The sequence below is a fragment of the Stegostoma tigrinum genome, chromosome 6, assembly GCF_030684315.1.
Source record: "Stegostoma tigrinum isolate sSteTig4 chromosome 6, sSteTig4.hap1, whole genome shotgun sequence".
Classification (NCBI taxonomy): Eukaryota; Metazoa; Chordata; class Chondrichthyes; order Orectolobiformes; family Stegostomatidae; genus Stegostoma; species Stegostoma tigrinum.
In genome coordinates, this window is record NC_081359.1 from 338577 (window position 1) to 354785 (window position 16209).

Sequence of the window (16209 nt, forward strand, 5' to 3'; positions counted from 1 at the left end):
ATCTTTATGTCATCATTGTCTACAGGAATAGTGTCAGAAGACTGGAGGATAGCAAATGTTGTCCTCTTGTTCAAGGAGGGGAAGAGGGACAGCTGTGGTAATTATAGATCAGCGAGCCTTATTTCAGTTGTAGGTAAAGTGTTGGAGAGGATTATAAGAGATAGGATTTATAATCATCTAGAAAGGAATAATTTGATTAGGGATAGTCAGCACGGTTTTGTGAAGGGTAGGTCATGCCTCACAGACCTTACTGAGTTCTTTGAGAAGGTGACTAAACAGGTGGATGAGGGTAAAGCGGTCGATGTAGTCTATATGGATTTCAGTAAAGCGTTTGATAAGGTTCCCCATGGCAGGCTGTTGCAGAAAATACAGAGGCATGGGATTGAGGGTGATTTAGCGATTTGGATCAGAAATTGGCTAGGTGTAATAAGACAGAGGCAGGTGGTTGATGGGAAATGTTCATCTTGGAGTTCAGTTACTAGTGGTGTACAACAAGGATCAGTTATGGGGCCATTGCTGTTTGTCATTTTTATAAATGACCTGGATGAGGGCGTAGGAGGATGGGCTAGTAAATTTGCAGATGAGACTAAAGTTGGTGGAGTTGTGGATAGTGCGGAGGGTGTTGCAGGTTACAGAGGGACATAGATAAGCTGCAGAGTTGGGCTGAGAGGTGACAAATGGAGTTTAATGTGGAAAAGTGTGAGGTCATTCACTTTGGAAGGAGTAACAGCAATACAGAGGACTGGGCTAATGGTAAGATTCTTGGTCGTGTGGATGAGCAGAGGGATCTCAGTGTCCATGTGCATAGATCCCTGAAAGTTGCCACCCTGGTTGATAGGGTTGTTAAGAAGGCATATAGTGTGTTAGGTTTTATTTGTAGAGGGACTGAGTTTCGGACCCATGATGTCATGTTGCAGCTGCACAAAACTCTGGTGCGTCCGCAGTAGTAGTATTGCGTACAGTTCTGATCGCCACATTATAGGAAGGATGTGGAAGCATTGGAAAGGGTGCAGAGGAGATTTACCAGGATGTTGCCTGGTATGGAGGGAAGGTCTTATGAGGAAAGGCTGAGGGCCTTGAGGCTGTTTTTGTTAGAGAGAAGAAGGTTAACAGGTGACTTAATAGAGACATACAAGATGATCAGAAGATTAGATAAGGTGGACAGTGAGAGCCTTTTTCCTCGGATGGAGATGGCTAGCATGAGGGGACAAAGCTTTAAATTGAAGGGTGACAGATATAGGACAGATATCAGATGTAGGTTCTTTACTCAGAGAGTAGTAAGGGTGTGGAATAGAACATAGAAAAGTACAGCACAGTACAGGCCCTTCGGCCCACGATGTTGTGCCGTGGAATATTCCTAATCCAAAAATAAAATAACCTAACCTACATTCCCCTCAATTCACTGCTGTCCATGTGCATGTCCAGCAGTCGCTTAAATGTCACTAATGATTCCACTTCCACGACTACCACTGGTAAATTATTGAATGCCCTGCCTGCAGCAGTAGTAGACTCACCAAGTTTAATGGTTTTTAAATGGTCATTGGATAAACATAAGGATGATAATGGAATCGTGTAGGTTAGATGGGCTTCAGATTGGTTTCACAGGTCGGCGCCACATCGAGGGGCAAAGGGCCTGTACTGAACTCTAGTGTTCTATGTTCTATGTTCATTGAGAAACATTGAAGGGACAGTGATCATAATATCATACGTTTTAAGTTAATTATGAAGAAGGACAATGACCAAACCAGAATGAAAATAATTAATTACAGGAGAACAATTTAAACAAGCTGTGAGTAAATTTGGTGCAGCTAATTTGGAATCTAAAATTATGGGCACAGCTGCATTTGAACAATAGCCTGTCTTTAAAGAGAAAGTACATTAACTGCATCCTGTGAGCATGTAAGTTAGGCAACCTAAGTGAAAGATTTCTGGATAATTAGAGAGAGACAAACAGGAAGATGGATAGACAGACGGCCAAATGAAGCAGAGAAGAAGTGCATATTGACAGATATCCATTTGATGTTGCAAAAAAACGAACAATGATAATAAATGTTTTGAAGGGTAGTGTAAAATAAATAAGAGAAGCTAAAAGACAGTATAAGAAAAGATTGGCAGCAAATATAAAAGGAAATCCAAAAATCTTCAACAGACATATACTTCGTAAAATGTGTTTAAAAATAAGAGTAGATTTAGGTTACGACCAATTTGGGGAATTGGACATGGCTGATATGTTAAAGGTGTACCTTGCATCTGTCTTTACTGAGGATGAGGATGCTTCTAATGTCTTCGAAAAAGGAGGTAGTTAAGGCACTGGACGGATTAAAAATTGACGTGTATTAGAAAGGCTGGTTGTACTTAAAGGTAGTAAGTCATCAGAAGTCAATGAAGTGTATCCCAGGATATTGAGTGAAGGGTAGAAATTGCAGAAGTTTAACAATTCTTTTGCAATATTCATTCTGTACGGGGAAGGTGACAGAGAGCTGGAGACTGGCAACTGTTGCTCTCTTATTCAACAATGGTTTGCAGGGAAAAGCACAGCAGCTGTAAACCAGTCAATTTAATCTCGGTGGTGGAAAGGCATTTAAAAGCAATAATTTAAGATAAAAACTAACAGTCACTTCAACAAACATGGACTAATTAAGAACAAATTAACTAATGTCGGGTTTTTTTCCATGAGGTAACAGAAGGGGTTTTTGAAGGTAATGAGGTTGATATGGTGTATTTCTAAAGGCATTTGATAAAATGCCACATGACAGACTTGACAGCAAAGTTAAAGCCCATAGAATAAGCAGCTTTTGTGGAAAGTTGGCGGAGTGACAGGGAAGAGAGCAGATAACAATGACCATTTGTTTTGTTTGGATTGGAGGAGGATGCATAGTTGAATTCCCCTGGAATGGACATTGAGTCCGCTGCCTTTGTAAATCAAAATGAATAACTCAGGATTTAGGTGTACAGAACCAATTACAAAAGTTGCAAATCACACAGAACTTGGAACTACTGTGAACTGTGAAGAGGAGTGATATATATCAAGAGGACATTGACAGATTGGTGGAATTGGGTGTCAAATGACAGGTGAAGTTTAATTTTGGTAAGAATAATGATAAAAGACAATGGAATGTAATGATGTTTGTACACAAAGTGTTGAAAGTGACAGGACAGTTTGTGAAAGTAATTAATAAGGCGTGATCTTCATAAACTGAGGTATGGTACAAAAATAACACAAAAAAGATACAATAAATCATCACAGAACCTGCTTTAATCTCAGCAGGGATAATGGGAACTGCAGATGCTGGAGAATTCCAAGATAATAAAATGTGAGGCTGGATGAACACAGCAGGCCAAGCAGCATCTCAGGAGCACAAAAGCTGACGTTTCGGGCCTAGACCCTTCATCAGAGAGGGGGATGGGGAGAGGGAACTGAAATAAATAGGGAGAGAGGGGGAGGCGGACCGAAGATGGAGAGTAAAGAAGATAGGTGGAGAGAGTATAGGTGGGGACGTAGGGAGGGGATAGGTCAGTCCAGGGAAGACGGACGGGTCAAGGAGGTGGGATGAGGTTAGTAGGTAGCTGGGGGTGCGGCTTGGGGTGGGAGGAAGGGATGGGTGAGAGGAAGAACCGGTTAGGGAGGCAGAGACAGGTTGGACTGGTTTTGGGATGCAGTGGGCGGGGGGGAAGAGCTGGGCTGGTTGTGTGGTGCAGTGGGGGGAGGGGACGAACTGGGCTGGTTTAGGGATGCAGTAGGGGAAGGGAAGATTTTGAAACTGGTGAAGTGCACATTGATACCATATGGCTGCAGGGTTCCCAGGCGGAATATGAGTTGCTGTTCCTGCAACCTTCGGGTGGCATCATTGTGGCAGTGCAGGAGGCCCATGATGGACATGTCATCTAGAGAATGGGAGGGGGAGTGGAAATGGTTTGCGACTGGGAGGTGCAGTTGTTTGTTGCGAACTGAGCAGAAGTGTTCTGCAAAGCGGTCCCCAAGCCTCCGCTTGGTTTCCCCAATGTAGAGGAAGCCGCACCGGGTACAGTGGATGCAGTATACCACATTGGCAGATGTGCAGGTGAACCTCTGCTTAATGTGGAATGTCATCTTGGGGCCTGGGATAGGGGTGAGGGAGGAGGTGTGGGGACAAGTGTAGCATTTCCTGCGGTTGCAGGGGAAGGTGCCGGGTGTGGTGGGGTTGGAGGGCAGTGTGGAGCGAACAAGGGAGTCACGGAGAGAGTGGTCTCTCCAGAAGGCTGACAGAGGAGGGGATGGAAAAATGTCTTGGGTGGTGGGGTCGGATTGTAAATGGCGGAAGTGTCGGAGTTAATCTCAGCAGGAGTACTTTATCCTGCTGTGCACAACATACTTTAGGAAGGACATGAAAGCATTGCAAACAGGATAGATTTACAAAGCTTAGCTGTTCTCTTTAATAACACCTTCAATAAAGGTGTTAAAAAATCATGACAGGTATAGAGAGTAGATGGAGGGGAACTGTTACTATTTTCAGTAGGATCAAGGAGCAGAGGACATAAAGACCACATCTAGTTATTTTCTTTCATTGACCAAGGCCCCTGAAGGGATATTGGGTGATAAATAGTGTGGTTAGAAAGTGCCAAAAAAGTCTTTGTGAGTAAAGGAAGTAACTGCAGAGGTGAGGGTGGAGAGGTACTATGGAATCGTGGAGGTGAAGAAGGTGAAGGTGTTGGCTGTAGGGAAGAACAAAGCAAATGCCCTTGATTTTCGATTTAAAATGTGGTCTATGAGCTCCTTGTATTTCATGTCAGAGAAGAGTACAGAGGGTATAGTGGAAAATTGTTGGGATTGTGCAGGAGGAATTCTGGAGGAGCCTTCTTCAAAAATGATGCAAAGAAATAGCCGTAGACAAGATTGGAGCATGGAAGTAGTTGCAGCTGCTTCCCATTGTTTTTTATGGCCCACTCAATCTTAGTCATTATATTTGAAACCATAATGTTGCCTGATGTACTAGATAAAAGAATGACACAGATGTACTTGCTCAATGATGTCAAATGAGTCATTATATTATTTTTATTGATAAAACATAAAGTATTGGGGAGGAAATGGCCTCGTGGTATTATCACTGGATGATTAATCCAAAGACCGGATAATGTCCTGGGGACCCGGGTTCAAATCCCGCCATGGCAGCTGGTGGAATTTGAATTCAATAGATAACTGGAATTAAGAGTCTAATCATGACCATGAATTCATTGTCGATTGTTGGAAAAACCCATCTGGTTCACTAATGTCCTTTGGGAAGGAATCTGCCATCCTTACCTGGTCTGGCCTACATGTGACTCCAGACCCACAGCAACGTGGTTGACTATTCAGTACCCTCTGGGTAATTAGGGAAGGGCAATAAATACTGGCCCAGTCAGAGATGCCCTTATCCCATGAATGAATAAAGAAAAAAGACATCACTGCACTTCTGTGCAAAGGGGTAGATAATCTCAACTGGTAAAGCCATGTGAATAGTTGGCACGGGTGATGGAGAGCATTGTGCTCGGGCAGTTTGCTGAGCAATTGTCAATGTATATAATTACTGCAATGGCAAAAATGTTGTGCTTAAGTCGTGCTGGGTTTGAAGTTACTGAAATTTGGTGTAAATATTGAAATTCAATACAACAAGAAAATGAAAATTCCTGTAAATATTTTAAAATCTTCTTTGTATATATGTTTACTTTTTGCAGGCATGGCATTGTAACACTACAAGCTCAGTCTGAAGCCAACAGAAAACTTTGGTTAGAAGCAATGGATGGAAAAGAGCCAGTATGAGATTTTATATAAGAGAAATGGTTATCTGTATTACCTCCTGTCATATTTGTCTCTGTGTTGGACATGTTATAGCATCCTAAGTGTTATCAGTGCCCTGAAGATAATGCTGATTGGAAAGGGGAGAAAGGGAAATGAAGTGTGATTTTGTTCTAAGCCGTTCCTCTTTTGCTCCTGTCTCCCCTCAGATCCTCCAATCTGAGCAGGGCTTGTGTTCAGTTTATGCATAAGTCCTCCTCGCTGCTTCCCCAATTAGGCATATATATCACATACAACTTGCTGTATTGCAGTTTCAATTATTCAGAGGCAGACAAAGAGAAATAATAAAAATTGTCCTTGATAGATATCTGAAGTAATTTGCCCGGCCAGCAGAATTTCTTGTCCTGTAACATAATTTATAATTTCCATATTTGCTTTTCCAGTTTGGACACGTTGAGCTGAATCTTTCAAACCTGTTTTTAGAAGGATGGGTGGCAGAGAAGGGAGATCCTAATTAGGCGACAGGCAAAAATTCAGCTTCCCAAAATGGTTTATGGCTTTTGAATCAAGTTTTCAGAACCTTACAAACCTGCTTCTGATTGGTTAAAATGTATTTTAATGTACAAAGCGAATTATTCCACACCCTAAAGTCTACAAAAGAAAACCAGATTGTAAATTACGTTTGTAAGGTGCAGTGCAAAACAGAGTGGTAACAAATGGTTGAAATGCGATCAGAAAATTTGGGAAAGGGAAACCGAAAAATGGCTATCTGTTACAACAAGGTGTGAGGCTGGATGGACACAGCAGGCCCAGCAGCATCTCAGGAGCAAAAAAGCTGACGTTTCGGGCCTAGACCCTTCATCAGAGAGGGGGATGGGGAGAGGGAACTGGAATAAATAGGGAGAGAGGGGGAGGCGGACCGATGACGGTTAGAGGAGAAGATAGGTGGAGAGAGTGTAGGTGGGGAGGTAGGGAGGGGATCGGTTGGACCGGAGAGGACGGACAGGTCAAGGAGGTGGGATTAGGTTAGTAGGTGCGGCTTGAGGTGGGGAAGGGGATGGGTGAGAGGAAGAACAGGTTAGGAAGGCGGGGACGAGCTGGGCTGGTTTTGGGATGCGGTGGGGGAAGGGGAGATTTTGAAGCTGGTGAAATCCACATTGACACCATAGGACTGCAGGGATCCCAAGCGGAATATGAGTTGCTGTTCCTGCAACCTTCAGGTGACATCATTATGGCACTACAGGAGGCCCATGATGGACATGTCATCTAAAGAATGGGAGGGGGAGTGGAAATGGTTCGCGACTTGTAAGTGCAGTTGTTTATTGCGAACCGAGCGGAGGTGTTCTGCAAAGTGGTCCCCAAGCCTCCACTTGGTTTCCCCAATGTAGAGGAAGCCACAGTGGGTACAGTGCATGCAGTATACCACATTGGCAGATGTGCAGATGAACCTCTGCTTAATGTGGAAAGTCATCTTGGGGCCTGGGATAGGGGTGAGGGAGGAGGTGCGGGGGCAAGTGTAGCACTTCCTGCAGTTGCAGGGGAAAGTGCCAGGTGTGGTGGGGTTGGTTGGCAGTGTGGAGCGGACAAGGGAGTCCCGGAGAGAGTGGTCTCTCCGGAAGACAGACAAGGGTGGGGATGGAAAAATGTCTTTGGTGGTGGGGTCGGATTGTAGATGGCGGAAGTGTCGGAGGATGATGCGTTGTATCTGGAGGTTTGTGGGGTGGTATGTGAGGATGAGTGGGATTCTCTTTGGGCGGTTTTTGCGGGGCCGGGGTGCGAGGGATGTGTTGCATGAAATGTGGGAGACGTGGTCGAAGGCGTTCTCGACCACTGTGGGGTAAGTTGCAGCCCTTGAAGAACGAGGACATCTGGGATGCGCTGGAGTGGAATGCCTCATCCTGGGAGCAGATGCAGCAGAGGTGGAGGAATTGGGAATAGGGAATGGAATTTTTGCAGGAGGGTGGGTGGGAGGAGGTGTATTCTAGGTAGCTGTGGGAGTCAGTGGGCTTGAAATGGACATCAGTTTCTAGCTGGTTGCTATCTGTTGTTCCAGATCCAGTCTGTAAATCAAAGTGACAGCAAAGTGTCAGGGCCGCTTCTGGATTTTCTGAAGTAGTACCAATAGTGTGTTCTTTTTTAATTAATACACACTAGTTAGACTATTCCTGTTTTAAATTTTCAGTTTAAGAGTAAATAGATCTATTAGCTTTTTGTAACACAGATTAAACAATATGTCAGATGAACCCCATGGAAAATTTTCAGATTGTTTCCATTCATAGAATATTGCACAGTAAATAATCTGTTTCAGTATTATTGCTATGCTTTTTGTGCTCACTTTGAAATTTTAGCTCAAATTATAAAAATTATTCCCAGCAGTTTGGTATTTTGTCAAAATTATCAAATTGTGGATAATATATTTCTTTTCAGATATACACTCTGCCACCTCTTAGCAAGAAAGAAGAATGTAAGTAACTTAGTCTTCTCAGAAATACATGCATTAACATTATTTCTTACACACTTTTTAAAGATTGTCATATATAGCTCTTTATTTTAAACGAATACAAGCAAAATAAAGTTGCAACTCTGTTAAAAAGCAGTCAAGTATTAAAACATATTGTCATAGGTTACCAAACAGTACATGTCAAATCATGTCACAGGTATGTGCAATTCACACCATAAATCTCATGCTTTTTGATATTTCAAAATAACTAATTATGTGGAGTTGATGGTATATCAAACACAGTTTGTTACTTCTATACTTTAAATAGATAAGAATTTGTTAAAATCAAAAGAACTGCAGATGCTGAAAACCAGAAACACAAACAGAAATTGCTAGAAAAGCTCAGCAGGTCTGGCAGCATCTATGGAGTTAATGTTTCGGGTCAAGTGACCCTTCCTCCAGTTCTAAGCTCTCTCAGCTCTCTCTCCACAAATGCTGCCAGACTTGCTGAGCTTTTCCAGCAATTTCTTTTTTAAAGTCTTGTTGCCATTTGTCAGCCAAAAGTGTAAACAGACTTTCAACCTTCCAGCTTTCCATTAGCACTTCACAATCAATATTTTTTTTAAAAGAAGACACTGTTACGTAGGCAAATGTGGCAAATAATTTGCATGTGCCAATGCTCCACAAGCAACAATGAGCTCAACAACAATCTTTTTATGGTTCTGGCTGAGAGATAAATTTGGCTACAGGAAGTCCCCCATTCACATACTGCCATGAGATCTTTTGCATCTACCTGAATAAGCAAACATAACACTTCAATCTCAACAGAACCATGCTTCTAAACAACTAAAATAAAGTAGGGTTCTAAATGTTTTGCTCAAATAGTTGTGTGTTCTCTGTTCATTCTCCAAAATACACTGCATTAAAACTAGAATGCCTGCTTGTGCACCTGTGTCTAGAAGAAATTGGTTTGTACACACATCGTGAAGACAATGAGAAGCCTGTCAATATCTGTGACTGTAAGTCTCCTTAGATTGCACCTTCTAAACTCTCAACTGCTGTTAGCTATAAGGACATGGTAGCAGATACATGGGACCACCACTTCCAAATTCCTCTTAAAATTCATGATTTGGACTTGGAAAGATATTGCCCTTCTTAGATTGCCACTGGCTCAAAATGTAGGAACTCTCTTTAACAGCATTGTAGGTGTGCTACCATCAAATGGACTTCAATGGTTCAAGAAGGCAGTTCACCACCACCTTCTCAAGGACAGTTAGGGAGGGCAATAACTTCCTCAAAGTAGCATAGCCTACATCCTCTGGATGAATTTTTTTTTAAAAAATCACCTCCTGTTGAATTGTGCAAGTTGAAACAACTGTAGAAAACAGTAAACAGTTGTAGATTCATAACCACAACAAAAGAAACTATCCAGCAATTGACCTCTTAAATAGGTAATGATCCTTTTAAATAAGCCTGGTAGGAATCCTCCCTGCAGCTAAATGCACATTTATCTCTACAAGGTTAAAAGAAAACATGACTGGAATGCTGACATCACAAATCAGCTTTGTATGCTGAGTGATGCAATGACCCACCTGCTCTATGCACTTCCAGTAGACTTTCACATGTGTATGCATAGACCTCACACTGTATTTTGTAACTCTTAAAAACTCCAGGATCTAACGTTTCTTTTTCCTGTCATTTGCCACTGCATCCTGGCAGTGTCATGTTTATCTTACACAGGACTTGAAATCAATTTTACTTAATTAAAAATACTTGCTAAGCGGAGAGGAACTAGCTCAATAATTCTTTATAGAAGGTGGACAAACTGAAAACTGGAAGAACACAGCAAGCCAGGCTGGAGGAAAGGAGAAATCAATGTTTTGTACTTCTTAAGGTCTTGGAGAAATATACCCAAAACATAACTGCTGCTTTCCTCTCGATGCTGTTTGACTTGCTGTGTTCTTCCAGCCTCCTGTCTGTCTACCTTGGATTCCAGCATCTACAGTATTTTTGTCTGTCACCAGTAATTCCTTATAACTGTTTAGAGTTTTCTTTTGAAAAGTGTTACTGATTTTGAGTCTTTCCCTTTAATTCCTCATTCATTATGCATTATGTTAATCTTTTCTCAAATAGTTATTTGGGACTGCTGGCAAAGGAACATTCTGAGGTGGTTAACGTAACTTGCAGTTCAAATATATTTAAAGCCTGTTCAATGTTTCTTTATCATTGGGAATAAAGAGCATTAACTGCCTCTTATTTGAATATTTAGCAAATTCATTTTATGTCGCATTCCATAAAACAGCAGATACAGCCAGCACAAGTCAACATGGGAGTTTTAATAATTTAAAACATAGGCTTAGGTTTAAAGGTTCTGCTGGAAATTTACTGAAAAGTGATTAAAATGCAATTAATGTTGAAAACTATTTTCAGATGCATGACTAACAAGAGCAACATTGTAATTTCTATGTTTGTTCTCCTGAATTTATTGAATGTTTAGTTGTGAAACTAAGGGACTCAATTTTGTTTTACAGTGTACCTTAATGAGGCAGGTTTTAATTTTGTAAAGAAGTGCATTGAAGCTGTGGAGGCACGAGGTATGAGATTGACTGCTGTTTCTCACACTGTACTTGTAAGCAATGATTCCTCAACAGGCAATTTTTTTAAAGTCACAAATTTATTGTCAATAGCATTGCATACTTTGAGTCAAATCCAAGTATATTATTTCAGGTTCAGCAGCACTGAAGATACGTTTCACCAAATAGAACATCGGGATTAGAGAGGAAAGAGATAGCATGAGGAATAGAGCAGAAAGAGGGAGAAAAACAGGAGTCAGAGAGGGAAAGACCTCATAGCAGTGTCGTGGAAAGGGGAAATGGATGATCGGAAACACATGAAGAACTGAGTGAGGGGAACAATTGCTACAGTATCGGAATGAAACAATGAGGTTGTAAGGCCTTCTGCATTTCCAAATTCAAGATCGGGAGGTTGATGGGCTCTGAAAATGTAACGTCAGGGAACGGAGATGGAATTTGAGAGATTGAAATATTTTCTAAGAACAAGGGATTGGTTCCAGAGATACCTAATGCAGATGGGGGTTTATGAGGTGAGAGCTAGGAAGGGCCATCCCTGTGTGAGATTAAGCTAGTGATGATTGTGAAACCAATAGCTCGATGTTCAATAATGGGATCATGGTCCGGGAGAGAGAGGACAAGGTGACTGCGAATTTGCGCTCAAACTCCACAATGTAGAGGGCAGTAGGCAAGACAACAGCACCACCCTTGTTGGCAAGCTCAGTTACAAAGCCAGGGTTGTATCTGCACACAGAGTGCAGTCAGTTCAGTGGGAGATAGCCTCGTATAGGTGAGAGGGACCAATAAAGGGCTGGGTGTCACATCAATAATTATTAATGAACTAGTCAAGTGTGGGTAAAAGGCAAGAGGGAAGCGTCCAGCTGGAGGCAGCGTGTTGGAGGTGGGTGAAGAGGTCTCTTGGACATCTGTCAAAAGAAATAGGTACAGAGGCAGAAGTGACAGAAAAAGAAGAGTTCAACATCATGTTGAATGACTTAAAGAGTAAAAGCTAAGTCCTCTGCTGAGTACAGAACCTTCAGCAACAGACAGCAGAAGGCCAGAAGGTATGATAAATACCCAACAAGAGGTGGGGTAAAAGGAAGGTATGGAGTTGGAAGGAGATGGAGGGAATGATTATATTGGATCTTGAAACATGTTGCAGTTGATGGTGCAAATAGATTGATGCAAATTTTTAGGCAGTTGAAACTTCATTTCAACTTATTGCTGCCAGCATGAGGAGACCAAGCCTCCAGAATTTCTTTGTAGGGTATCTGAAAGAAACTGTGCAGAGCAGCTGTAGAATCTAAAGGAAGATTTACAGTCACATATGTCAAAATTCATTGAGATGTTGCATAGCTGCATTGAAAGTTTCATTTTGCAGTTATAATAATTTTTTTTATGAATTCAGTTCACAAAATACTTACCATTAATAAATTGTTTCGGATATAGTAGGAACTGCCGATGCTGGAGAATCGAAGATAACAAGGTGTAGAGTTGAATGAACACAGCAGACCAAGCAGCATCAGCAGTGCAGGAAATCTGAAGTTTCGGGTCTAGACCCTTCTACAGAAAATGACCCTTCTTTCTGATGAAGGGTCTAGGCCCAAAACGTCAGCTTTTGTGCTCCTGTGATGCTGCTTGGCCTGCTGTGTTCATCCAGCTTCACACTTTGTTATCTTGGACTCGCCAGCATCTGCAGTTCACATTATCTCTAGACCTGAAATGTCAGCTTTCCTGCTCCTCTGATGCTGCTTGGCCTGCTGTGTTCATCCAGCCCCACACTTTGTTACCTGTCATTTACAAATGCATTGTTTGAAAGCCAATCAGCAAATTTTTTTTCTTCTTAGTTCCCCTGTTGGTTTTGGAGCTTAATAGATCTTTTAAACTTCATATCAATCACAGTATTATGGAAAAATATTACTGGTACGAATACAGATAAATATTAGAGATAATGGGAACTGCAGATGCTGGAGAATTCAAGATAACAAAGTGTGAAGCTGGATGAACACAGCAGGCCCAGCAGCATCTCAGGAGCACAAAAGCTGATGTTTCGGGCCTAGACCCTTCATCAGAGATGAACCCGAAACGTCAGCTTTTGTGCTCCTGAGATGCTGCTGGGCCTGCTGTGTTCATCCAGCTCCACACTTCGTTATCGCAGATAGATATTAATTTTTTTTGTGAGTTTCTATTGACTGACTTTGCCTCCAAAGTTTTCAACATAATTTGAAATAGAATTAGTGACTCACAGATTGATTCATATCTATTTGGTATTTTTCATTTTGTTTGATTTTCCATCTGTCCTTTCTGGGATGTACACTTTTCCACCACCATGAATTAGTCACACTTTGAATTGTTATTAACACTGTTATATGAACCTTTCAAAACAATTTATCAAACCCATCATGCACCTTATTCTTCCAGGGCACATATATAGCACCTGTCACTACAATCATGTGAGTGCCACTCCATGACTGACCAGTGGGAAGTGTACCTCAGTATTACAAAGTTCATACTGCTCAATCACATCTGTACCTCACAGTTGAACACAGTTTATCAAGAATTGACAAAACTAATATTCACCTTGCAAGCAAGGATGTGAGAATGCAAGATGAGGCTCAGGGCTTGATTTGTTACTATTAGTGCCAGATATCTCCATATATTGCCTCTAAACTGGCAGCTGAGGTAAATCTATGATATTTGTCGCACAACAAGCTATGCAAATAAAACATCTGTTGTTGTTGGAAACCAATTTTTTGAGGTGAATACTATAATCATCTAGAGCTTTCATTCAATTGTTCTACAAACATGACTTGAAGAATTAGAAAAGGAATAAAAAACTGGAAGCTGGAAATCTGAAATAAAAACAGGAAAGTCAGGCATATGATTTCAGATAGCATGTAAAATCAATTTTACTTAATTAAAAATAATTTATGGTCTGGCACTATCTGTGGAGTGAGAAGTAGTTAGGAATTCAGGTCTGTGACCTTTCATCAGAAACAGTTCTGATGAAAAGTCATTGATTCTGGAGAAGAGCCAGAGATTGGAAAACTGCCAATGTGACACCCCTATTCAAAAGGCAAAAAGGAGGTAGCCGCTTAGTTGCACATCTACTATTGGAAAAATTTGGAACCCATTATTAAGGAAAATTTAGAAGTGCATTTGGAAAATCATAATGTAATCAAGCAGAGTCAGCATGAAAGGGAAACAGTGTTTGACTAATTTATTAAAGTTTTTCAAAGAAATCTCAAACAGAGCGAGTAGACTGGAACCATTGGATGTGGTTTATTTGGACATTGAGAAGGCATTCACCTACAAAAGGTGAAATCACAAGATAAAAGCCCATGCTGTTAGAGATAGCATACTGGCAAGGGCAGAGAATTGGCTAATGAGCAGGAAACTGCAAGTGGGGCTAAGGAGTTCTGTTTCAGGTTGGCGACCTGTAAGCTACTGAAGTGAATGTACTGTAGCCATATTTGTAGATGACACAAACATAGGTGGAAGGCTTGTTACGAGAGAGAAATTGATAGGTTAAGTAATTGGGTGAAAAGTGGGCAAATGGTGTTGACATGAGAAGAGGTAAATTTGTTCATTTTGGAAGGGAGAATGAAAAACATCATTATTTAAATGGAGAAAAACTTCAGAAAAGTGCAATACAAAGGAACTGGGAAGTGCATATTCACAGATGCAGCAAATAATCAGGAAAGCTAGTGGATATTGGTCTTTATTTCAAGGGGGTTTGAGTATAAGAGTAAGCCTTACTCTAACCGTACAAGGTGCTGGTGAGACCACATCTGGGGTACTGTGAGCTTTGTTTTCCTTCCCTTACTTAAGGAAAAATTGTTATTTTGGAGACTATTCAGACAAGGTTCACTCGGATGATCCCCAGTGTGGAGGGATTTACTTTTGAGCAAAGGCTAAACAAGTTCAGACTTTACTCACTGGAGAGGTGATTGCATTGAAATATACAGACTCCTAAAGGACCTTGACAGGGTAAATGCTGAGAGGATGTCTCCATTCATGGGACAGTCTAGGTCCAGAGAGCAAAAGTCTCAGACTAAGGAGGCACCAATTTAACACTGAGATGAGGAGGAATTTCTTCTCTCAGAAGGTTAAGTTTTTTTGGAATTCCTTGCCTCAGAGAGCTGGGAGCAGAGTTCTCATGTATGTTAAAGTTGAGATAGGTTTTTGATCAACGACGAACCGATGATTTTGGAAAAATGACAGGAAAGTGGATGTTAGGGAGGTTGTATCAGCTGTGATCCTTTTGAGTGATGGAGCAGGGTTGGGGAGCTGAAGGGCCTCCTCCTATTCCTATTTCTTATGGCCTCATGGACTTGAAATGATAACTCTGTGCTCCTCTCCACTGATGTTACTCGTCCTGCTTTTTTAAAAAATTTAATATTTCTGGTAATTTTGCATAACAGAAAATCAACCATGTAACTTTTTATCATTTTTCACTGTTTAGTTGTTGGAATTTAGTAACATTCAATTTGATGTTCATAATTTCTGTGAAAGGACTTGTTGATTCACATGATTTCTCCATGTTTGTAACATTGACATTATCTCTCAAAGGTATTAATGCCATGGGACTGTACAGAATGAGTGGAGTAAATTCCAAAGTGCAGAAGCTGATGAGTACTGTATTTGGTAAGACATTTCTTCAATTCCCAAAAGGAGTTGCACAGATTATACACTGCATATTTTTCATTATATGTGTCAGATTATGTATGTTTTTAAGAACTTATTCCTAGATTTTCAATGATTATTAAACACAGCTGTAAAGTTTTGCATAGATTTGTGATCTGTTTCGTATATTCCTGAATGCCTCGATACATTTGTTAGCTGTGTGTAGGTAACAGTTAATTCATTGCAGATCTGCTTCTTAAAACATGAAGCTATCATACAGAACATCTCTTGTATGTAGATAAGACCAAAACATGCATGATGTTGTCGATTTTTTTCACGCCAATAGAACCTAGCCTTTCAAACAACAACAACTGGATAGTCCATGATTGATCACTTCACCCAACTCACAGTGATTGGAACTGGTCATCAGTTAATCTTTCTTGGCTTGTTGCACTCGATGCTGAACCAGTCCATAAAGTTGAATGTGACATTCCTCATGGTCAATGTCTCCACTTTTCTTCTTTGAAGATATCTGTAATTTTCCCAGCTCTTATAAACATATCACATGTCTTCTTTGCCTGTTGGACAGTCTCCCCAGTTGGGCTGACCACAACATGCTAAGATTATACAGTACACTCCATCTGGACTGCACTACAAGGGCTAATCCGTCATTAGAACCTTATCCTTAGGAGACTTATTGTCTGGTCCACGATGGCTCTTGTGGAAGAGTGGGTTGCATTGTGTCTGGACTCGGCCTCAGTCAGAGATTTGCATAATGGAGTCATCATCCATGGTTACAGAGACTATATTGTTACTTTGTC

The 16209-nt window shown here is 41.1% G+C and overlaps 1 protein-coding gene across 1 annotated transcript in view; it reads left to right on the top strand.

Annotated features, from left to right (window-relative positions):
• Nucleotides 1-16209, top strand: part of arhgap42a (Rho GTPase activating protein 42a) — a 356591-nt gene that overhangs the window by 291759 nt on the left and 48623 nt on the right. The window contains exons 11-14 of the mRNA XM_048533512.2: nucleotides 5692-5770; nucleotides 8180-8216; nucleotides 10724-10786; nucleotides 15335-15409. Coding sequence (XP_048389469.1) covers nucleotides 5692-5770; nucleotides 8180-8216; nucleotides 10724-10786; nucleotides 15335-15409 — 254 coding nt within the window. The remainder of the gene's footprint in view (nucleotides 1-5691; nucleotides 5771-8179; nucleotides 8217-10723; nucleotides 10787-15334; nucleotides 15410-16209) is intronic.